This window comes from Trachypithecus francoisi, unplaced genomic scaffold (assembly GCF_009764315.1).
Source record: "Trachypithecus francoisi isolate TF-2019V2 unplaced genomic scaffold, Tfra_2.0 Lachesis_group0, whole genome shotgun sequence".
In the NCBI taxonomy this organism is placed as follows: domain Eukaryota; kingdom Metazoa; phylum Chordata; class Mammalia; order Primates; family Cercopithecidae; genus Trachypithecus; species Trachypithecus francoisi.
Genome location: NW_022681453.1, coordinates 69666949 through 69692342, shown reverse-complemented (window position 1 = coordinate 69692342; position 25394 = coordinate 69666949). Strand labels below are relative to the sequence as shown.

Below are 25394 nucleotides of genomic sequence, written 5' to 3'. Positions count from 1 at the left end.
GCATTCACAGGAGAAGCAGCTAGAGAACAATAGATCACATCGGCTAATTGAATGCCTTGGCCACACAGGGAGCCCAGGCTTAGGCTTCAGGGGTCAAAAGAGAAAATCAGTTAGGGACTTGGCCTGGAAAAGCTTCCAGGAGAGCAGCCAGAGATGACACAACAACATTCTGTGGTCACCCAGTGGTGTGCAAGAAAGATCCAGACTCCAGAACAGATTCTTAACCAAATGATTCACCCTCCAGGGAGTTCTTGCCTTGGTAATATGGTGCAGACTGGGGGTCCTCAAACCCCAGGCTGCAAACAGGTATGATCCACGATGGTCCCTTAGGAACCAGGCTGCACAGTAGGAGGTGAGGGCAGGCAAGTTTCTACCGCCTGAGCTCTGCTTCCTGTCAGATCAGCAGCATTTCTCATAGGAGTGTAAATCCTATTGTGAACTGTGCACGAGGGATTTAGGTTGCAGGCTCCTTATAAGAATCTACCTAATGCCTGATGATCTGAGATGGGACAGTTTTATCCCAAAACCATTCCCCCCGCCCCATCACCACCATGGAAAAGTTGTCTTCCATGAAACCGGTCCCTGGTGCTAAAAACGTTGGGGACCACTGGCTTAGACGACCACCATTTAGCGAGTTTTTTTTTTTTGAGTTAGGTAATGCCTGTTGTAAATGCTCACACGCCTGGGAAAATTAAAGGCACTACTAACTGTTTTTTTTTTTTTTAATCTCAGTGGGAATTCATCTAATCAACTTCCTTTTTCCCAACCCTAAATTGGAATTAACTGAAGAAACAGGCTTTTAAAGGGGAAAGGACAGCTTTGAAGGATAGACATGCGGATAAAGTGGGTGGGCTGGTGGGATGCTAACCTCCAACAAGGCAGAAAGTGGTCAATGAAGAGCATAGAAGTGACAGCCTATATTCCCCTTCATCTGCCTCCAGCTCCCCATCACTCCTGTCCATTTTAATGCCAGTAGATTCCCCAGTTGACCAATCGTCTCCATTCCCAGTGTTTCTGCCCTAGAGTAGACCCCTGTTACCTCTCACTTCCAACCGCTGTCATAGTTTCCTCCCTTGAGTAAAAAGAAAATGAGCTCCTTGAAGACTGGCACCCATCCTCTGTTCATCTGCGTATTAGGTGTCTGCAGGGCTGGTTCATTTCTGGAGGCTCTAAAGGAGAATCCTGCCATTTCCGGCTTCTAGAGACCTTCCTTATTCCTTGACTCATGTCACCTTTGCTCCTCAGCCTCCATCCTCACATTGTCTTCCCTGTCTGATCTCCTACGTCTCTCTTATGAAGTGATTACATTAGGACCACTCAGACAATCCAAAATAATCTCCCCATCTCAAGATCTTTAATTTGATAACATCTGCAAAATCCCTTTTGCCATATAAGGTAACATTCACAGATTCTAGGAATAAGGATGTGGACCTCTTTGGGGGGACATTACTCAACAAACCACAATTTGTTTTCCCACAGGGACATGGTTGGCTAGTAGATAGCATTCACTTCAGTGAAGAGAATAGAGTGGTGATTATGGGAGTGGAGGAAAAGATGGACATCAAATGCCACCATCTGCTAAGCACTTATCAGGCATTGGGTCAGCTGGGACACTGGGAGGAACAGGTATTACCTGTCCTGGGGAGGGAATGTGGGAGAGAGGGTCACAATCCCATGCAGGAGATGGACATATCTTCAACTGATTCTCACACAAACCACAATAGGAAATAGATTACATCAGTTCTGACTCAGAGGAGTGGGATCTTAAAAGATGACTGGAATCTGAGTAGTCTCTGTCTGAAGGGAAGATATTCCAGACAGATGTAACAACATAAATCAAGGTAGAGTGGTAAAAACAGTACAGCAGGATCAACATTCTCAAAAGAGAACAAAGGTGACAGTATCTATCTGCCTGAACTCTATGTTTACAGGAACAAATGGCTAGTTGAGTGACCATTTTAAATCTTCCAGGGAAAAGAGAGTGGTGAAGACAAATGTGTCCATTTAAATTCCAGACTGATAAAGCAAGGGGAAGCTCACAAGAGCCACATTTAAAACCACCTTGTCCTTTTTGTTGTTTTTGTTATAGCTGTTGAAAAAAAACTGGACCCCCATCAGGGAATAAACTTATTTCAGGTGGAGAGAAAATGAGGTACCTGGGGCAATTCTAAACCAGAGTTTCAAAATTTGTTACATTTATTTATAATTTTAGGAAATTTCATTTCACTCAGTCCTGGGATGATAACTAGAAGAATGTTTAACGTTTCAAATCCAAGTTTTATTTGAGGTGAAAAACTTTGTAATGTTCCTTCTCACCCACTTCCTGGTCGTGCTTCTACTCCCTCCTATCTCTTTCTTCCAGCCTTCTCTTCATCTTTGTCATTTCCCCAGTTTGAGAAACAGTGCAGGATATGATTTAATAAGGAATAAACACCAGACACAAGTACAAGCTGTCTTCTCCTGTAAAAGTACAAAAATAATAAAATAAAATAGCAAAAGTAATTGTTAACAACAACAACAACAATGTGATTTATAAAGTATAAAGTCCCTTCTCACATCCTTGCAGTCCCATTTGTCAGTTATCAGTCTAGACAGATTCCTCTAATTCGGTATAATGGAGCTTTCCGCAAAGATGGAAACTTGCTCTATCTGTGCTGCCCAGTATGGCAGCCACTAGCCACATGTGTCTGTTGAGCACTTGAATGTGGCTGGTGCTACCCAGTAACTAAAACTTTAATTTTAATTAATTTAAATGTGGCTATTGGCAGTTATACTGCATAGCACAGAGACCTTTCTCCGTGTGTTTACTAAAAATTCACATGCAGATTGATATTTTTCGTTCTTTTTCCTCAAAAATAAAGTTATATCATACACATGTTCTGAAATATGCTATTTTCAAGTGAGAGTAGACCTTGGAGAACTATCCATTTTGTAACTATAATTGCTTTCTTTCTTTTTAATCACTGGATGGGATTCTACTGAATGGATGGTTTTTAAAGTGTTAATTATTTTTAAAACCAGATATCACATTCTTGTTGTTTAAAATGTAAAAGACTCTAAAGAGTATAGTAAAAAAACTTCCCTCCCATCCCTGTCTCCAGGTTCTCTGTTTCTCTTGCCAGAAGCAACTAGTGTTAATTTTCTTGGAAATCCTTCCAAAGATATTTTGTGTATATACAAGCAAATATACATACGTTTTACTTTTAAAATCATAATTTATTTTACCATTTCTTTGTGTATGAAACTTTCTCCTTTTACAAGTTCCTGTAATACTTCGTTTATTATCTAAATATTGATCACTTATCTATTGAATATATGAGCCACATATCATTTTCATTGATAATTTCTGTTGTCTATAACTTGTTAAATCTCAATAATGGCTTCCCTTTGCTGAAGGAATGAGGGTAGAATTTACTAGCCCACATAGTTCTAATTATAGTTTAAACTTGTTTTCCAGTATTCGTGAGGGATTTTGTCTGGTCAATTGATATTCTGTCAGCTGGACAGCTGGAGTTTAGACCCTGGAGTAAAGCTGAGGCTGAGAACAGGGAAGACTTAGAAGCTATCTGGCTCACAAACTGGCATATCCATGCATCTTGGTAACAGTGGTTATCCAGGCCAACCTGGCACAGATCACAGAGACCCAGGAAGACTGGTAAAAGAAGGTGAAATGGAGGTGGCAGCCTAAACTGAAAACATATCCTGAAGTTGAGTATCTATATTTTTGCAGATGCTGTAACCAGAGTATATCTTAAGGTAGGATCAGAAAACATTTATACCCATAGATTCTTATAGTGGGCAAAAGGAGAATGTCTTGATAAGAGCTTGTCACCAGTGGCACTCACTAAATCCGTCAATGGCTTTCCAATGCCTGCAAGACAAACACCAACTCCATCAACACCAACAAGGTTTACCGCCTTCACATGCAGTCATCTGCTTCCTTTGCAGCCTCAATGGACACATCTCCAGACAAGAGCATTATCCCTGGCCACACTGTACCTCTCGCAGTTCCTCAAAAGTGCCATGCTGCTCTTGCCTCCAAGTTTTTGCTCCTTCCTCTGTTTGGAACACTCTCCTCAACTCTCTTTTTAGCCTCACCTTAGGCCTTGCCAACTCCAACTCATCTTTTGCATTTCAGCTCAGATGTCTCATCCTCCAGGATGCTTTTCCTGGTCCTTCAGAAAGAGTTAGGTGCCCTTGGTGTGTGTTCTCATTTGATCCTGTACTTCCCCAACACTGCTCTTACCATCCTCACGCCCACCTTATCCCTATCTCATCCTAGACTCTGAATGATCCTGGGTCATCTCTGTGAGACTCAGGAACTGTGTCTTCCGGTGTTCATTATTTTGTTACCAGTGCCTAGCATAATGCTCATAAATATGGGTTGACTGAGTGGCTGGGTCCAGAGAAGGGCAATGCTGTCTTGGGATTGCGTAGTAGTGAGGTGGAGGTGGAGGAGTGTTCTGTACGAGTGTTTTGCACATATGTGTGCATCTGTCATGTGTCTGTGTCCATCCAATGTGGAGACTGTAGAGATGGCAAAGGGATCCACTGGTGGAGGATTGTCTTCATTCTGCAGATAATCATCATCTGGTCTTAAGCAAATCATCATACTCTCTGTTTCTCAATTTCTTCATCTAAAAGAAGGGTGAGAATTAGGTGAGATAATATAAGCAAAAGGACTTTAAAAATACAATATGAATACTATGATTGTCCTGTAGTTTAGGCACTTGTGTTCAGGAAGCGCTAATGGCACCACAGCCTGTATTTACCGATAGGCTGTGAATGGAATGAGTCCTTGTAGACATGCCCTACTGCCATAGTGGAAGGAAATTGGCAGAGCTGTTTTCCTGACATAACCCTCCTCCCGACCCTTGTGCCTCCCCCCAGCCTGACAGCTTCAGCCATCTGCTACCAGCAGAATTCCTCCAGGGCCTTCTAGTACATTGTCCAGGTGCATAGCTGGGGATCCCCAGGGGACCCCCTTTCACGCAGTACCAAGGTCAGTGCAGACATAAGTGAACTAGGAGATAATAAGTCATTTTAGAGCTGAAAGAATCTTAGAAAATCTCTATCCAAACCTCTTATTTAACACTCAGAGAACCTGAGGCTCTGGCTGAATAAGTTGCCTGAGAAGATGCAGCTGGCTCGTCGCATTTCTGGCTGGCTGTTTGTGTTGGTCAGAAATCACAGGCCAGTGTGTGTCTCAGAACCAGCCAGCATCGAGGACCTCTGAAAGGGTGGGAGGAGGAGAAGATGATGGTGCCTTTAGAAGAGAAGACTTCCAAAAGTAAGACTACCTCACAGCTTGTGAAAAATGTCATTGATTATACAACTAGTTACAAAGATGACACATATTTAATGGCATGGAAAGATGTCTAAGGACATATTAAGTTAAAAAGTTTACAGAACAGCATATACAGTGTAATTCCATTTGGGTAACTATATAGATATAAGAAAAAGTCTGGAGGAAAATACTCAAAAACATTAGCAAGAGCTTTCTCTGGATGGATGCTTTTCTCTTCTGTGTATACTGCTGTTGCTGTGTTGTCTGAATTGCTTTTTCTAGCAATGAACATGTATAATGTTTATACTTTGAAAAACCAAGAAGGTTGCTTTCATTCTATAAAACGGACATATTCCCTGAATTATTCCAAGTTTCTTTTACTTCGGTTTCATTTTTATCAAACACATTTTATTATCTGCAACTTGCTCTCCTCAGTGAGGCTCCCATCTATCTGTAAGAAGCCTAAACCCAATTTTGAACACTTATACAAAATAATTCAATTGCCATATGACATTACAAAGTCATCCCCTCTGAACTTAGCTGCAGAGCACAGATCACCTTCTAGTGAACTTGCCAAATTCAGGTTATGATTCTGCCAAGGAAAAGACAAGACCCTGGCCTGTGATGACTCTGCAAAGGCCCAGCTTCCCCCTGCCACCTCTCAAGGCCTTGCTAAGACATCAGCCTGACCCACAGTCCCTGGGGACACTGCTTGGGACTAGGGGTAAGGCAGCCTTACAAATGTTTGGTGGTGCGTACTCAAATCTCTGATGTGAAGAGATAAAGAGCTTGGTTTGGTGCAAAAGGGGAGCTAACTGCTGCTTGTGGATGCTGACCAGCAGCTGACAATAGTAAGATGCTTGCACAACACAGAGAGTGTGCAACAAATTGTATTTGGTTTGTAAAAATGAGGTCCAAGTTAATAGAAGGACAGAGAACTTGCCAAAATGTTGGGGTGGGGAAGGGAGAGAGTAACTAATCCTTAGATAGCACACCACAGAGTACTTTTACAAATTGTCTCATTGTTCTTCAAAATCCTATGAAGTCATGAGGCATGTAATTATCACACATGCTGTATAATGAGGGCACTGATGTTCCCCAGGGACATAAAGCTGGTAACACCAAATCTGTGGCCTTTATTATTATTACTACCTCCCTAGGATGCAAGATCTACGTACACAGCATGTGTGTTTAAAGCTCGGGATGGGAATCAGAACTATGTATTAGTCGTGTGACCTTGCAGCATTCTCTTCATCTTTCTGAGCCTCAGCTTCCTCATCTGTAAAATGGGATCATAATACCTGTCTAGCTTGCCCCATGGAGTGGGGATCTAACAAGACAATGGATGCAAAAATAGTGTGCTTTGAAAATAGTGGGTTGTTAAAGGAATAAAAAGTATGATTAATCTCCCGGTGCAGTACTGAGGGATATAGATTGAGAATAACTTTCTCTAAACAGAACTGTTGTTTTAGGACTGGATAAACTTGATTCAGCCCACAACAATCCTACAACTCCTGCCATTTCCCTAGGAAGCCAAACCTATTTTCACACCCCTGTCCTGTGTAGGGTACACTCAGCTTTAAAGATAGGTAATCATGTTTCTGGGAAAAAGAGGAATCCCTGGCCAGCAGCCTCTTCTCTCTGAAACCCTGAGCTGGAGTGAGCTGGAGTTGGGGGCTCTTTGTGAAATAGTTGCTGTGGGGCCCATACTTTAATCTTAAGAAATTGTGTTTGCCTGCTTATTTTAAAGGATGGTTTAGTACAAAAACCTCAAGTCTGTGCTATGCTTTTCCCATCACAGAGGCCACTTGCGAGGCCTTGGAGGAAAGGCTCTAGGGTTCCCCACCCTGCTTCAGCCAGAGAACTCTGCTTCTTTCGTGCTATTTGTTTTATGCTTTGGGGTGAAATTTATCTGAACAAAGCACTTCATGCTTAAAAAAATAAGTTGAAAACCACTGCTGCTTGAATCTGCAAATCAGCAAAACTTTTGTGCCACAGGTCACCCACCCAGCCAACCATTTATCCCCCATGTCTCTCCTGTCTTTGCTCTGCCTGACCTCACTAATACCTGCTTTCTGTGATCAGGCTTACTCCAGAACCTTTCCTCCGGGCAGTCCAGGTGTTTTGTTTTGCGTAAGACATTTTGTAAATAGCCTGCAGAATACATATGCAAAGCCAAGTATATTTTTGTTTGATAAGAAATGCTCAGCCCTAATACGTCATGTGATGTTTTATGTTTTGTATGGTACGCCACATTTCTACTTTCAATAGAAGCAGTAAAGAAATAAGGCAGAATTGAAGTGCTGATATTAATGCCACGTAATACCAGCATTTCTATGAATAGTTCTCAGCCCTCCTGCCACTATGGGTATAAATATTTCTTATGTGAACACTAACAACACAGCATAATTCCTACCACTACAGATTCATCCCAATTACTGTAGGAGGAAAGGGAAGAAAGAAGTGAGAGGGAAAAAGAAAGGAAGGAGGATAGGAAGAATGGAATTAGAAGCTGGTACAGAAAAGTACAAGGTAGTTTAGAATTTTTGAAGCAGTTGACTAAGTGAAAGTACTATTGTGACATGGGGTGAGATTCTTCCCTAAGCCTCAGTTTGCTTATCTGGAAACTGAGAATATGGAGATAAAAATATTTGCTTTGTGGCCGGGCGCAGTGGCTCAAGCCTGTAATCCCAGTACTTTGGGAGGCCGAGAGGGGCGGATCACGAGGTCAGGAGATCGAGACCATCCTGGCGAACACGGTGAAACCCCGTCTCTACTAAAAAAAAATACAAAAAACTAGCCGGGCGTGGTGGCGGGCGCCTGTAGTCCCAGCTACTCGGGAGGCTGAGGCAGGAGAATGGCGTAAACCTGGGAGGCAGAGCTTGCAGTGAGCTGAGATCTGGCCACTGCACTCCAGCTTGGGCGACAGAGCGAGACTCTGTCTCAAAAAAAAAAAAAAAAAAAAATTTGCTTTGATAGACCTAAAAGAGATATTGTGAGGACCAGCTGAAGTAGTGAATAGGAAAGGGACTTTAGTTAAAGAGGGAATTGCTGTTCTTTCAGCTGAAGAGTCCTGTCAGTTTTTGCACTGTTTTTAAATAGATGGTCTGAAGGATTAGGATCTTTCCCTCTTTCTATTTTATTTTGGAGCACCACCCAGGGCAACATACTGAGACTTGGTCTCTACCAAAAAAAAAAAAATTAAATTAGCTGGGCATGGTGGCTCACGCCTGTATCCCCAGCTACTCAGGAGGCTGAAGTGGGAGGACTGCTTGAATCCAGAAAGTCGAGGCTGCAGTGAGCTATGATCACACCACTGTACCCCAGCCTTGGTGAAAGATCGAGACCCTGTCTCAATAATACCCGGCAGTTTCTACAGAGTTTTCAGATGCTAGGTCTAATAGTTTTTCACTGGTGGACTTATAGAATCGATTTAAGTTGTCTCCATTTGAACTCTTGAAGGTGTAATAAGAATATTTCAAAGATGGCAGTATTGACACAGAGGTTGTGCTCTGATCTTTTTAAAAACATAGTCTAATAATTTGAGTATTGCATAAAATATAATTTTTCTACCCAGTAGATGCAGGTCAGCTTGATTTTTCTTAAACCTTACCTTAGTTAGCAAATTAAGGAGATACTTCACTTCCTGATTAATTTAATTCTGTTTCATAGAGCCTATAGAAGGAACAGTTCTCTCTTTTCTTGGCTAGGGTAGAAATTCACAAATAATATATTTACTTATTTTACCTAGACTTTCTCTCTAAGACAGCTAGAACGTTTTTACTCTTTCATACTTCTAATTTAATACTGTAAAATCAGTCTCTCGCTTATAATTATTTTGAGTTAAACATTTAAATCTCTAAAAATTCAAAATCTAAGCTCTGGTAGTAGAGAATGCAGCAATAATTCAATAAACAAATATTCCTGGGAAAAAATTGAGAAGGTGAAAACAAGCTAAACTACATTCCAGTATTAGATGGACCTCAATCTCTTGGTCCAATAACCTGCCCATTTTTTTTACATACAGGTCAGATCGCTCCAAAAAAACAAAAAAATGTCTTTTCAAAATAAGCAATGCTGCTGGTCTAGTCTATCTTGGGACTCATTGTTAAAAATTCTTCCCTTCTGCTGCCTTCTTTTGGGTGATACCAAACAAACATTAACAACTGTGGAACAGATGTTCTAACTGGTGAGGATTCCAAAGCTCGGTTCAAATGCATTTTCAACCAGAACAAGACACCAACCACAGAGATTAATCTTCTGGTATGGGTGTTATGAGATAAAAGCACCTTCTGGATTTAATCATATATTTTGTAAAAATAACCTCTAAAGTTTTTTTGTTTGTTTGTTTCTTTTTAAGGATGGGTCAGAAAAATGTTCTATTTTGTGAGCCCAAGTGTCATACAAATACTTATGTTGGTGTTTTGATTTTAGACAAAGCAAAGATAACTGCTTTCTGTTCTGCTGTAATAACTTTTAAAAAGATAATTTCTCTGCCACCCTCTTTTATTTTTGTGGAAAATATTAAGAAACCACTGTACATTATAGCATACGATGTCTTAAGAAGATACCATTTCACTGCATTCCATAAGTTGCAGGATATCAAGCAAGACAGTTCCCACCTTCCATCTAGGCGCCAGCACAAAGTCACATTCAACCCAAACGTTTGCGCTCATTTCATTTAACCAACAAGTTTCTGTAGATAACCTAACATTTTCCTAGTACTGAAGCATCAAATCTCCTGGCTCTAACAGACTTTAATTTTAAAAGTCGGCCGGGCGCGGTGGCTCAAGCCTGTAATCCCAGCACTTTGGGAGGCCGAGACGGGCGGATCACGAGGTCAGGAGATCGAGACCATCCTGGCTAACACGGTGAAACCCCGTCTCTACTAAAAATACAAAAAACTAGCCGGGCGAGGTGGCGGGCGCCTGTAGTCCCAGCTACTCCGGAGGCTGAGACAGGAGAATGGCGTAAACCCGGGAGGCGGAGCTTGCAGTGAGCTGAGATCCGGCCACTGCACTCCAGCCTGGGTGGCAGAGCAAGACTCCGTCTCAAAAAAAAAAAAAAAAAAGTCTAAAAAGAACCATGAGTGGTTCCTCTTCCTTCCCTATAATCTATTCCAGTGATTGGAAAATAGGGTGATGAGGCTGGTGAGGTCAAGTTGTTAGAGGAAGGTCATGAATCCACGAATGTCCAGGGTCTGGCCCTCAACTTAGTGGGACCTCCCATTTAATTCCCAGTAAAACGTGTATAGCTTTCAATAGGTGAGGTTTTCAATAATGATAAAAAGCCCACACAAGGTGAGATCAGCAAGGGATCCCCCCTGGCAGGGGAAGAATCAAGGGAGGGGAATTGGAATGACCCAAGATTTCCTTAAGCCACCCACAGCGCTCTGTGTATGGCTTGGTAATTCTACATCTATCACCCAGAGAGTCCTAGATTTCAATCCCAGAGCAAAAGCTTTGCCTTCTATCATAACATAGGCTCTTGCCACAGTTTATGCTACATTCCTTGTTTAAGGTATGGTATGTAGTGTTACTTGAAGGATATTGCTGCATTCTCCATTCTACCAGATCCTCCCACAAGACTCAACAGTTCTCCAACTAGGGAAACCTGGTTTTATTAGTGTCTATTCTCTGCTGCTACATAAAGATCTCCAGGGATACAGGGCACTTAGACATGAGGCTTTCCGGATATTCTTCCCTTCCCTCCCTGTAGAAGAGGAATAGGCCCCAAATAAGGGGCATTTTCCAACCCAAAATAAGCATAATCATTCTATTGCTAAGGTAAGATAATAATACTGGTATCAACAACCGTGGGACAAATGTGAAGATGTTAAATTCATTTTGCACACCTATTCTTCAGGATTAAAAAAATATTATCCTAATAAATACAGTAAACCCATTGTAAACAAAACTTCTCATGATGCTGTAACCTTACCCTTTATTCCCTTACCTCCTATCTTAAGTAATGTTTATGAGTGTATTCTTCCCTTTGCCATTAAAAGTTCCATTCCTTCTGCCCACGAACCAGCAAGTCCTCACCAATCAAGAATCAGCTGCGATCTCATCGTTTTCTTTTTGTGTATTCTAAAACTCAGATGTTTTCTCTCCTCTGGCCCACTGTGGCACGCCCTTCCCTTTCACTAATATCTTGGACATTGATATGGTCTGGCTGTGTCCCCACCTAAATCTCATCTTGAATTCCCACGTGTTGTGGGAGGGACCTGGCAGGAGGTAACTGAATCATGGGGCCAGGGCTTTCTCGGGCTGTTCTTGTGATAGTAAGTCTCACGAGACCTGATGGTTTTGAAAAACGGGAGTCTCCCTGCAAAAGCTCTCTCTTCTCTTGAGTGCCTTTCATCTTCCACCATGACTGTGTGCCCTCCCCAGCTATGTGGAACTGTAAGTTCATTAAACCTCTTTCTTTTGCAAATTGCCCAGTCTCCAATATGCCTTTATCAGCAGTGTGAAAACGAACTAATACAGACATAAACATTGACCCATCCTCTTTAACTTCCATATACCCTTTTTAAATTGCAGAAAAATCATTCAATTAGTGGAAAAATTGCTCAAGTAAATTTTGTCATCTTTCACCCAGGCCCAGTGATTTCCTATTCAGCAGCAATTTCATATATATATGTATTATATATAATTTATATATTATATATGTAAAACTTTGAAATCAATGTTTTAATATTTTAATTAATAATACATGCTTATCCTCATTGTAGAGAAACTGGAAAATACGTAAATGTTTTAGAAAGAAAAAAATACTTGTATGTAATTCTGTCACCCAAAGATGTAACATTTTGGTGGATTTCCTTCGCTTTTTTCTATGTGCATTTTCATATTGTGATTACACGCTGTGTGTATGTGTGTGTGTATATACATATATGATTTTGTATCTTGCTTTCTTATAACCAAAGTCTTTATTCAAGTTATAAAACCCTACATATAACATTTTAACGCTCTGTAGGTTTTGTTTTGTTTTGAGACAGAGGCTCGCTTTGTTGCCCAGGCCGGAGTGCAGTGGCACGATCTCGGCTCATTGAAGCGTCTACCTCTTAGGCTCAAGTGATTCTCCTGCCTCAGCCGCCCAAGTAGCTGGGACTATAGGTGCACACCACCACGCCCAGCTAACTTTTTTTTTGTATTTTTAGTGGAGACGGGGTTTTGCCATGTTAGCCAGGCTGGTCTCAAACTCCTGACTTCGGGTGATCTGCCTGCCTCAGCCTCCCAAAGTGCTGGGATTACAGGCGTGAGCCACCACACGCCCTGCCCGTAGTAGTTTATTATATAAATATGCCAGTTTATTCCCTGACTCCATTACTGGACATTTATATTTATGATTGTTTTACTTTTATGAACAAGCCCACAGTGAATATTGTGAGGCATATGGCTGTTTTGTTATGTAATAATATTTCTTTGGAATAAACTCCCAGAAGTAAAATTGCTGGATTAAAAGGGGTGTTATTAGTCAGGACTCTCTTGGTTGTGAGTGAAGGAACTCAGACTGACATTAAAAAAAAAATTTAAAAAAGTGGGGGGTGATTACTGATTCACAAAAGCAAACTTTGGCAAAGACAAGAAGGGAGCTGGCTTTAGGGAGCTGGGACCAGAGGCTGGAATTTTAACCTTCTGACTTTCTCCTTGTCTCTTGAATGGGGTAGTAGCATTTATCTCAGATATAAATGAAAATAGAGGTAACTCAGTGACAATTGCTGCTCTGTTTTTAGAGCCGGGATTTTGGTCGTGGACTTGCCTTGCCTGGTGGTTGAACTTTGCAGCCCCTTCCTCCTCGGGGCAGCTTCTCTCAATGGCAGCTGTGTTCCCCATGGTTTGTTCTGGATGTCTCCCTTGTGCCATCCTTGCAAGCCCGCGACCAGCGCCTCCACCCACGCTCCGGCCTTGCTCCCACTCCCACCGCTCTGCCACGTCCCACCTCAGCCTCCCACCTTGGTGTGAAGTGGCCAGCGCCGAAGACAAAGGAATCTCTGACGAGGTCCCGCTAGTCCGGGAGGGACGGCGGGGAAGGGGGTACTGCTCTGGCGGAGCCCGCACTTCACTCAGTTCCCCTCGAGCGCCCCCCTAGCTGGGGCCCGGCCGCTCTGCGCCTGCTCCTCCTCCCGCGCCTGTTGCGGGGCACCGGGTCAGACCCTATGTGGGGCGGGCTCCGCCAGGGGAAGGGGAAGAGGGGCTCCCGCCAAACTCGGCCTGGCCGCGGGGGTCCCGGGTGCTCTCAGCCGGACTCCTTCCACGTCCTCGTCCCCCCTGAACTCCCGTTCCAGCCCTGCCCCCGCCCCCCAGCCAGGAACCGACTCGCTTCTGCCCCTCCCTGGGGTCCGGGCGCCCGCAACGTCAAGGCCACGTTCCCCCTGCTCCAGCTCGAAAGACTGTGGCGCTGACTCTGCTCTGCGCGCCGCAGCTTCCTCCCGCTGCTCCGCCCAGCGGTTTCTGATCCCCTTTCGGCGCTGGGGACACACACGCTGCCGCGGCGGGAAAGCCCGCGCCCCCGGCTGCTTCCCGGAATGCCCTCGGGGACGGCTGAGTCACTCGGCGCCCGCCCGCGCGGCCACAGAGCCCAGAAGCGGGGAAACCCCAGGGACAGCCGCTGGCCCGCTCAGCGCCTCGGGCCCGGATGGGCTTTTCGCGCCCCAGGGCTGCGGCCACACCCCGCCGGGCCAGATTCCGTGGGTAGAGAAAGGAGGTGCAACCCTGAGAGTCAGGACTTGGGGCTTTGCTTTGCCTTTCTTTCTTCTTCTTTTTTTTTTTTAACCACATCCAGGAAGAGGAGAAACCTGTCTCACGACAGGAAACGAAGAGGGAGGATGCATCCGAACTGAAGGACATGGTTTCGGTTGCCTCACCTGACATACTGTCTCACCTGAGAGAGGGAGGCCGAAGAGGGAGCCAGTGCTGGCTGGAGCAAGCCTTGCCCTCCTAACCTGGGCTGGGGCTGAGCCCTGGGGCTCGACAGCTGTATGGCCTTGGGCAAGTCCTCGGAGCCTTAGATTCTCTGCAAAATGGAAATGATGTTTAACAGAAAATGTTTCTATAACTTTTATGGCTCACTTTTTGAAAAGCGAGAGAGGGACTTTTTTCCCGCCTCGCATCTCAGTCGCAGTGCTGGTTCACAATGAGGCTGTTAACGCGGTTTCCACATTTTCTGTCCTCCCCCTTCTCCTTAGCTACTGGGAATAGGAAGGTGGGCCCCCAAGGAGACAGAGGGTACACTTGTGAATGAAAAAGAAAATTCAGCACAAGGACCCTTTGCCACAGAGATTTCTTTTTCCAGGTATCCTAGGTGGGGCTCTCACCATCCCTACCATCCCTGCCATCCCTGCCATTCCTGCTCAATACCGAAGGGGTGAAGTCCTGGGACTCTTATCCCTATCTGTATGTACTCCTAGGCAAGATTATTACAGTAGCGCTTTGCTCTCTACTTTTCTTCTTTTTAGAATATACCCTTGTCTAGCCCCTACCCCATCTTCAGGACAGTAAAAGTTCTCAACTCACTTCAAACCCTCCTAGCCGTCTAGAACAGTGGCTCACAACTGCAGATCCATAGGAAATGTAGGGCCATCTATGTAATAAATTTATCCGGATGTATTATCACAATTTTAAGGTTACACTTGTCCTTTTTTGAACAGGGCAATTCTTTAAGACTGTATGCTTCACAGTTTTAGTTATTTTGAATTGTCCATTCTATTATGAAATATGATAGTTGTTACTGTTGGTTGATGGCTTCTCTCAGAAAAATAAAAAATGAGCAGTTCTAGGTGGATCCCCAAAATCTTTTAAACTCGATCTGTGAAATCCAAAAAGCTTGGGTACCATTGCTGTATTCCACATGTGGTTCACATCAAGGTCCCTTGTCCCTCCCAAGGAGATTTGTAGCTATTAAAAGAAACAAACAAACAAATACAAACAACAAAAACCCTTTCGAGAATCAAATCCTCAAAGAATGTTTAAGGATGGACGTGGAAAAACAAAGATTGGGGAGAGGAGCCTTTCTCTTTTTTTTTTTTTTTTTTTTTTTTGAAATGGATCAAGATCATTTTTTATTGCACATCTGCTTACATGTCTGCTGCTTTTGGGTAGAGCTAAACCTGAAATATTGAGTCAGTTTCCGCCATTTTACATCAACTAAATTATAGCAGTGAATTGCTTATGTGTATTCCAGACTTATCTTCCAGAAACTAGAACATTAACCTTTCCAATTTATCTAGGTACGGAAACACAAATTTAACATTTGTTTTTCAAAAATTTAAACACTCAGAAACAAACCAAACAACATCCTATAAAGAAAACAACTTTTATGTCTAGATGTACAACTGAGGTTCAGAAAACTTCTGATTATACAGTATTACAAAGGTAATGATAATCCAACCCTCTTCCAAACTGTTTAATTCCTGTATGTGTAATTAAGCATTTATTTTCAGAAATTTTAATACTTTCAGAAATTGATTCTCTCACAACTAGGTGTTTTTAAGATCCTCCATCCCACTAAAAATAAACAACCCACAATGACTCCAAATCTTTTTTTTTTTTCATAATCAGTATTCTTATTCCCTTTCCACTGTACTCTACTGCTTAATGCAAAATGGAGAATATGTGGTCCAAACAGAAATACGGCATTTGTGCAGGTCAAACTTTCAATAGACATGGACCACAGGCATAGCCTGATTTTTAAAAAGCAACAAGAATGGTGACACAACTATTAGACCAAACACAAAATTCTGGCCATTAATGAATCAGAAGTAATAACTGATGCTCTACTTTAAATTAATCAATGCTATACTTAAAAAGTCAAGCAACAACACATACTTGGCAAAATCTTCTAAATTCTCAAGTTCTCAAACAAAAAAGTTATTTTTAATACTTCACTCCCCTTATATCTTATGATTCAATCACTTATATTTTCCTTTGTTAGATTATTCAGAAGAAACAATTCTATTTAACCTTAATAAGTTTTTGTCTCACACATTTTATATAAAGTTACTAAAATCACAATTCTCAGAAATTTATTTTTAATCATACAAACATTATATGATTTGACTGCAGTAAAGAAATTATATCCTTTCTTAATCTATTTAGAATGATATTATAAAATCTCTAAGACTCTTTTCCACAGCTTTTCTTTATACAAACAAACTCATAATTATGAAACATGCATCTCAACTCCACAGTGAACTAGCATCCATGCTTATTCCACATAGGTACTGCCAGTGGTCCCTGCGGTGTCCTTTCAACAATGACAAACTCTTCAGGGTTGCCAAATGCCTCATAGAAAACCAATAAATCTTGTATGGCATGCTCCTCAATCTGAATCAGAGCCAAGGGTTTTTCTCGACTTCTAATAAGAGCTGCTTCCTGTTGTAGTTCTTCTTCTACAATAGATGCAAAAGTGACTGGGGCTACCGTGGATGGAGCAGTCACTGAAGAAGATAGCCAGGGATTGGGACTGTCTGGAAGTGGTAAATCTGAAATATGGTTGCCTTCTGGTCCTGGGGTACCATGGGTAGAGCATCTGACAATTTTTGGTGCCTGAGAATTTTCAATTCCTTTAAATGAAACTTTTTTGACATGATCGCCTGAACTATGGCTAGTAACAGACTTTTTTTCTTCTAGTAAGAAATCCCGGAATGACTTGGATGAAACTGAATGTAGAGAAGATGCCCATGCATTCACTGGTTTGGGGGCTTTTGAAGGAGTAGATAAAACTGTTTCCATGCTATTCATTCCTGAATTGTTTTCCTTGGTAGTCAATGCAATAATTTTTCGTTGCTTCTGAGAAAGTTTAACTCCATGAGAAACTGTTTTGCCTAAATGTGACTTTGGTGTAGCTCCACATTTTTGTCTACTTTCTTCTATTTCCATGATGGTTCTGAGATCCACAACAGGAGGGCTGACCGGACTGAAGGAACCAGCAACCCAACTGGCAGAGTTGGTAGTATCAATTCTGTTACTGGGAATGGGCTGTGGAGCAGATATTTTAAGTATTGGTGACTTTTCCCATGGTTTTAAATCTTCCCTAGAATACATAGGAGATGCACCATCAACATACGGTTTGACTTTCGCCTCAATCTTATCTGAATGAAATCCTGTGGTGAAATCAGGGGACTGTAAATCTCTAGGACTACCCACTCCTGCATAGCTTCCTTCAGAGTCTGATGTCAATAGTTCTGGAAGAGATTCCACAGAATTGGTCTTACCAGACTTTAATAATCCTGTAGATGATGGACTCTGAATAATATCTGAAAGGTTATAACCTCCAGAACTATCTGAACGTTTACGTGGCTTCTTTTTAGCTTTAGTTTTTGCCTTCTTGAACATAGTTTCCGAATGATTTTGTTCCATATTTATTTCTTCTTTCAAGAAGATATCTCCATCTTCTACTTCCAAATAGCTAATATCTGGTCCATCTTGATATGGTGTAATGACTCTTCTATCCATTGCTGGAATCATTTTCCGGTAAAACTCAGAAAGAGAGGAGCCTTTCTCTACTCTCAATCCCTAGCCCTTAGTGCAGGTGAAGGCAGCACAGTTGTGTCTATTCTAACTAGTATTTAGTATTGAGCAAGACTTTTAATGGACTACTCCTTTTAGTAAAACAGAGTATCTATTTTGAATAAGCCAGGATCTCTTGGTCTTTCAGTTTGCAGATCAGCAGAATGGCTAAATGAAGATGCTATACTTTACCTGAAAGGTGAAAATGTGGTCATTTGGGCAAGCAATAAGTAGTACTCCTCATGTCAATAGTGGCATAGTGTGGACTTATATGATGCTGTCTTAAATTAGGCCTCATTGGTTAATATTTATTGAACACTCTCAGTGTGTTCAGTGCTAATTAAAATATCTTCAAGTCACAGAATCACTACCTTCCATAACTAGTGATGCAGCAAGCATCACTATTATACCTACCTATATTGACACAGATACTGCACATGCATATTCATCTTTTTTTGGTTGCTAAGATAAAATTTTGCTTAAAATTCTTGCTTAGTTGTGTGGGAAGTAGAGGAAAGGGAGATTTTAAAATTTGAAATGGTTATCCTAGGACAGGAAACCATCCCAGCTGTCACGCACATTAATATTTTAAAAACACTTTCACATATCATCTCTGTTGATCTTCCCAGACCCTGTGACTCTACAGACTGATTTCAGAGATGTTGTTTCCCCTTTACAGACAAGATATTTTAGTGGCTTGCCCAAGGAGGCTTACCTAAGTCCGCACTGCTGGGTCGGGAGTCTGCCCTGGGTCTGCCTCCTCCCACTCTCACTGCTGCAGTCCTGTATTCTGGGAAGGCCTCTGTGAGCCAGTCCCAGAGCCTTTGAACCAGGGGAGAAAGGGTGGAGAGGAAGCATGCTTCTACTAACTAGTTCTATATACCCAAGAATCCACCTCAGGGGAGGGGAAAATTACCTAGCCTGAAGGCGGGCTATTTGACAGCTAGGGCAAAACAGTGGTGAGAAGAAACTGAGGGAAAGGAGAGAGGAGCTACCAGTAATTTTAAAACTTTGCTTAATATTAGAATCACCTGGGAAGTTTTAAAAATTTTTTTGATGCCTAGCTCTTACCCATACTGATTAAATCAGAATCTCTGAAGGTGGAACTAGGCTTTGGTATTTTTAAAAACTTCCCAGGACTGGGCATGGTAGCTCATGCCTGTAATCCCAGCACTTTGGGAGGCTGAGGCGGGTGGATCATCTGAGGTCAGGAGTTCAACACCACCCTGGCCAACATGGTGAAACCCTGTCTTTACTAAAAATGCAAAACATTAGCTGGGTGTGCTGGCGGGCGCCTGTAATCCCAGCTACTCAGGAGGCTGAGGCAGGAGAATCACTTGAACCCAGGAGGCGGAGGTTGCAGTGAGCTGAGATCATGTCATTGCACTCCAGCCTGGGCAACAAGAGCGAAACTCTGTCTCAAAAATAATAATAATAATAATAATAATAAAAGATTCCCAGGGTTTTAGAGTGTGTAACCACATTTGAAGACAAGTGGCCTACAGTGATTCTGAGATTTTTGTATGCATTTTCAATCACCTGTGGATCTTGTTAAAATTAGGGTCTGGTACAGTCGGCCGAGGATATGACGTGCTACTGTACAGATCCAGAAAAAGGAAACCCTGGGTGCTCGGTAGTCAGAAAGAGTTTTGTGAAGGAGAACAAGTCTGGGTGGGCTTTGGACATTGTGTAAGATCTAATACTTAAGAAAATATAAGAGCATTTTCCCGTCTGGGAAATGAGACAGAGGCCTAAAGATGGAAACATCCAAGGTATGTTTCAGGGGACCGTACTGGTCCAGTATAACTGATGAGGAGAAGTTTTTCAGAGATCTGATCTTCCAAATTTAGCACTTGGCAGTTAACTAGCTATTGTTTTTGGTGCATTTGTGTTCTTCCCTCTTCAAGACCTTGGTGTTCAGAAACCTGTGTTTTAGTGTGTTTTGCCATACGCGATGCTAAGCATTCAGCGGGTATTCAGAACAGACTGGAATCTTGCATTTGTATCTGCTATTCCCTTTATGTTCTGACAGATACTTACCCTGATCACGCGCTGATTTCCTTTGTGGCTTACACCTCAATTTATGCCAGGTTGGTTGGCTCACGCCTGTAATCCTAGCACTTTAGGAGGCCAAGGCAAATGGATTGCTTGAGTTCACAAGTTCAGGACCAGCCTGGGCAACATGGCAAAACCCCATCTCTACGGAAAATACACAAAAAATTAGCCGGGCATGGTGACACGGTCCTGTAGTCTCAGTTACTCGGAGGCTGAGGTGGGAGTATGGCTTGAGTCCAGGAGGTGGAGGTTGTAGTGAGGTGAGATGGCGCCACTGCACTCCAGCCTGGGCGAGCCAGACCTTGTCTCAAAAACAGACGCAAAACCAAAACACCACAACAAAAAACCTCACTGTCACTTTCTTAGTAGGGCTTCCTTTATTTAAATAGAATTTAAAGGGGCTTGACCACACCATTTAAATTGCAACATCAGCCAGGCGCAGTGGGTCATGCCTGTAATCCCAGCACTCTGGGAGGCTGAGGTGGGCGGATCACCTGAGGTCAAGGAGTTTGAGATCAGCCTGGCCAACATGGTGAAACCCCGTCTCTACTAAAAAATACAAAAATTACTGTAATCCCAGCACTTTGGGAGGCTGAGGTGGGTGGATCACCTGAGGTCGGGAGCTCGAGACCAGCCTGACCAACATGGAGAAACCCCATCTCTACTAAAAATACAAAATAAGCCGGGCGTGGTGGCACATGCCTATAATCCCAGCTACTACGGAGGCTGAGGCAGGAGAATTGCTTGAACCTGGGAGGCAGAGGTTGCGGTGAGCCGAGATCGTGCCATTGCACTCCAGCCTGGGCAGCAAGAGTGAAACTCCGTCTCAAAAAAAAAATACAAAAATTAGTTGGGCATGGTGGCACGTGCCTATAATCCCAGCTACTTGGGAGGCTGAGGCTGGAGAATCGCTTGAACCCAGGAGGCGGAGGTTGCAGTGAGCTGAGATCATGCCACTGTACTCCAGCCTGGGCAACAAGAGCCAGACAATGTCTCAAAATAAATAAATAAATAAATAAATAAATAAATAAATAAAATAAAGTAAAATGAATTGCAACATTCTCTTTGTCTTCCCCCCACCTCTCCCATGCACTTCTTCCTGCTTTAGTCTTCCCTTTAGTGTTTGTCACCAGTTCATTTATGTTTTATCTTGCATATATTTACTTCTTTATCTTATTTACTCTCTGTCCCCTCCATTAAAAAGCAGGTCCACAGGAGCACAGAATTTTGTTTGTGTTTGTTCACTGCGTATTCCCCAGCGCCTAGAACAATATTGGATACTCCACAATTATTTGTTGAATGAATGAAGAGTACATATTGAATTGAATGCATATTACTTTTGATGTTACCAGCACAAGTAAATTCAACATTCAGGGGCAAGAGAAACCGAAATAATCCATCTTGCTACTGTTTCATTTTAGAAGAGACACTTATAGCACTATTTGGTCATTAGATAGAAAAATTTTGAATAACATGTTCTGGAAAATAAATTGCCTTCCCAAGGATCAGAGAGTTGTTTTTAGATGTCTCATATTAGAAATCCAGGAAAGGCCAGGCGCGGTGGCTCAAGCCTGTAATCCCAGCACTTTGGGAGGCCGAGATGGGCGGATCACGAGGTCAGGAGATCGAGACCATCCTGGCTAACACTGTGAAACCCCGTCTCTACTAAAAAATACAAAAAAACTAGCCAGGCGAGGTGGCGGGCGCCTGTAGTCTCAGCTACTCGGGAGGCTGAGGCAGGAGAATGGCATGAACCCGGGAGGCGGAGCTTGCAGTGAGCTGAGATCCGGCCACTGCACTCCAGCCAGGGCGACAGAGTGAGACTCCGTCTCAAAAAAAAAAAAAAAAAAAATCCAGGAAAAATGTTTGATTTTAAAAATCAGATTTAAAAAATTAGTTTAAGAAAATCTCATAAAGCTACCAATAATTAGGTTAGCTTGATGTTGAACTATTTTAAAATATAATTATGGCACAAGTGAAGGGAAAGAATAAATGCCACCAAGTATAGCAGACTATGTGCAAATGAGACATTAATGGGGGGGGGGCGGGGAACCGAATCTAAGAAGACAGTTCTGATGGTAGATTAACTGGTGGATTGTGGAATTTGGGGTTGGAAGGGACTGTGAAGGTTGGAGGGTCCTGATGCTTGACTCTCTTGTCTCTGCATGGACATCTCCAGTGATGGGAAGCTCCTACCTCACAAAGCAGACGATTCCATCTGTGAACAATTCCAAATACTGGAGGGCTCTTCTTTCTTTTGAGCAGTTAGCAACATCCTTATACTGGTTTTAGAGCTACCTGTTAGCTGCTATATTGGGGAATTCCATTCTTCTTCTGGACAGCATTTCAAACTTTGAAGATACCGATTATATCCCTTTTCCTCCCTGCCCACCCAAACCCCTATATATCACCAGAAACTCCACCTTTTTCTTTTTTTTTCTTCTGAGACAGAGTCTTGCTATGTTGCCCAGGCTGGAGTGCAGGGGCACCATCTTGGCTCACTGAAACCTCTGCCTCCTGAGTTTAAGTGATTCTCCTGCCTCAGCCTCTGGAGTAGCCGGGATTACAGGCACGTGCCACCATGCCCAGCTAACTTTTTGTATTTTTAGTAGAGATGGGGTTTCACCATGTTGGCCAGGCTGGCTCGAACTCGTGACCTCAGGTGATCCGCCCACCTCAGTCTCCCCTCCCAAAGTGCTGGGATAACAGATGTAAGTCACCACGCCTGGCCTCCAACTTTCCTTAAAGCCAAATAATCTCAGCTCCTCAGTTTTTCTGCATAGGTTTAGGGTCCACTCACCTTCTGGGTCACACTCCTCTGAACATTTCAGATTCCTCTGAAACTCCAGTTTACCTATGTCCCTTATAAACCATGTCCCCAGGAATGGAACACAATGTTCCAGGTGTGGACTAAGGAGTGCAGAGAGTAGCATTCTCCTCCCTCTTTCCAGACACTGTACTTCTAGTGCAGCCTTAGACACATCAATGTCTTTATCAGCCACATCACACTTTGGACATAGTGTGCTCCCTGTTGTCTGCCATAGCCAGGAGGACAATGAGTTGTGTTTTCAGAGATGAAAAAGTGATACTCAAAATGGAAAGCACATTATATGACATTAAATATAAAATATTTGTAAGATATTTTTAAATTGAATGTGATGTTTGCTTACTACTTTCTCAACTTTATTTATTATTAGAAAGATACGGGCTTTGGGATCAGACAGGCCTCAGAATGAAAACTATCTTGACCCTTTCTAGTTATGCAGCCTCAACCGCTCTGTACTTCTGTGTTTTCATTTATTAAAGGAGATAATACCCACTTTCCAGGATTGTTGAGGAGAGGAAATTAAACCATGTAACTAAATATGTGGCATATGATAAATGCTTTAAATAATTCCTAGAAAAATAATAATCATTGTTATGATTCTAAAAGGTAACTATTAGACAATTAAATCACCTATGTTGGAACCTCATGACATGATCATATAGCCATCTCATGTACCTTTGAAGGGACCTGAAAGTTGTATGCCGAGGCAGTCTGTCTGAGAATGCGGGTGAGTCCAGTGCGAACAGTCCTCAAAGGCTACCCAGAACTGGAGACTTTAGAGGTCCCTGCCACTTTGCTGCCTTCTAGATCGTGCTGGCCAATGGCCACCAAGCTCATCTTTCTTCACGGTTTATTCTCTTGAGCCACATGCCAATATAGCCTGCACCAAGTTACCTAGAATTGCCCAACATGCCATTTCATGACCAGAACTACACGCACATGCCACGAAAACACCACAGGCTCCTGGAAGTCCTCTGTAAAATCTTTGGAGCCTTTGTGAGTGGGAGCAGCTAAAAAGGAAACATTCAGGAGGTATTGAAGGAGAGCTAGAAAATACAGAATGCTTTTTGCAATGGGTCTATACCTGGCTGGGATCCTTTCTTTGTGAACCTGCAGAAGTTCTGGAAAGAGAAGTTCACTTTCTAGTTTTCTTCCCCTCCTCATTTGCAAGGCCCCAAATCCAGCTATCCATAACCTCCTTCCATGGAGTCTCCAGTTATAAACAAAGGCCTCTCACAGGGCCTTCCCACCCCCAGCCAGCTGTATCCAAGGTTACAGTGGGGAACTTCGAAACAGGACTTGGCTCTCAAACAGAAGATGCCCTGCCTGCCCGCTCACAGAGCTCACGCTCATTCCACAGTGCCCAGTGAAAGGACAGACTGTTCTGTGACTGAACCATGAATGTATTGAGAGGAGTCTGTCTGCAGTGTCCCCACCAAAGTGTTATCCAAGCCTCATTGTGTGAGTCCTCCTTGGTGCTGAGAAACCTGGCAAATGAAGACCCTGTCTGGGTAAACAAACAAAGAGGCTGAAGAAGTCAAAGTGGAGAAGAGAATGAGGCTGTGTCTATGCGGAGTGAGTTTCCACTATCATCAGTGACTCCATTAGCCAGTTGCTTCATAAAACCAACTAGTGTGGTAGATATTTCCATTCAATCGTCTGATTGTTTGAACTGATGTAATCACCCCAGTTAGTGTTGTGGAGAGAGCCTTCAGGAAAAGAGCAAGTGAGGCTCAAAGGCAGGAGCTGCAGTTGGGAGAATGTAGAGGGTGGGATTTGTACATTTTCCCATGTGCCTCTTCTTATCTTTAGTGGATCAATTCAGCTATCCTAGAGAACCCAGAACAGCCAAAGCTGCAGAGGATGGCCTGGCTAGATCTACCATTACAAAGCAGGGTGATGCCATCAGCTCAGCGTGCGGGCATCTGGGAGAAACCAGCCATCTTGTATTCCATACCAATGGCATGATTAGCCCATGACCCGATGGTCTGTGTTGCAATGGCCAGGAAATCAGACAGGGTGTGCATTCCTTCACTGGGATAAGAACCGTGACTCCTGGCTCTCAGTGGCTTTGTTTATTTCTTAGGGTTATTTTGTGGTTGTTTACAGTGTGGATGGTTTCTTTTCACCATCACTTAGTAAACTCTAGTTTTGGAACCATAAACCTGGATTTATTATTATATTAGAGCTAATTTTCTGGTGAGCCTTAAGCAAGTCACCTCCCCTTGGAATCCCAGCTTCCTCATCTATACAGTGAGGAAAATGGAGATTGTCTCCAAGTGACTGTCAGCTAGAGCCATCTGTGGTTCTGTGGGAAGGGCCCTTGCCCTTTATCTCTTTATCGTTTACCCATACCACTTAGGAGAAACTATAACTAAATGGGCTTTGAAATGCTTTTAAATAGACTCTTGCATACACACATTATGCATAGGAACAGACCTGTTCTGTATATGTGCGATATATTTATAAAGTGTGTGCCTTTGAAAGCATTAAAAATAATCTCGGCTGTCAAACTCTTGCTTCACCAGGGTGCTTTCAAGCTGCTCTCCTCCTTATCAATGGCTCCTTCAGATCCACCACGCTGCACATTCTTCAGGAGGTGGCATGGCTAGTGGTGGGAGTGAGGTTGTTTATAATCTTTCAGATTAAAATGTCATTGGGTGCTCCTCTGAAACTGCTGACATGGTTCAAACGTCCACTTCTGATGGTCTGC

At 42.9% G+C, this 25394-nt stretch overlaps 2 protein-coding genes across 3 annotated transcripts in view; one reads left to right on the top strand and one right to left on the bottom strand.

Moving 5' to 3' along the window:
* Positions 1 to 25394, top strand: part of ARHGAP31 (Rho GTPase activating protein 31) — a 129383-nt gene that overhangs the window by 16245 nt on the left and 87744 nt on the right. The window lies entirely within an intron of this gene.
* On the bottom strand, positions 15331 to 17444 carry LOC117083476 (inhibitor of Bruton tyrosine kinase-like). The gene is made up of 2 exons (XM_033211158.1): positions 17371 to 17444; positions 15331 to 17323 (listed from the first exon to the last, which is right to left on the bottom strand). Exons 1-2 carry the CDS (start codon positions 17442 to 17444, stop codon positions 16483 to 16485), a joined length of 915 nt encoding a protein of 304 aa, XP_033067049.1. The 3' UTR covers positions 15331 to 16482.

Excerpts from the sequence above, each read along its gene's own strand:
- LOC117083476 (XM_033211158.1), bottom strand. The coding sequence starts at position 17,444 with ATGCAGGAGTGGGTAGTCCTAGAGATTTACAGTCCCCTGATTTCACCA. Across the intron at positions 17,324-17,370 it reads TTCATTCAGATAAGATTGAG|GGAAGATTTAAAACCATGGG; the intron begins GCGAAAGTCAAA and ends TATGTATTCTAG.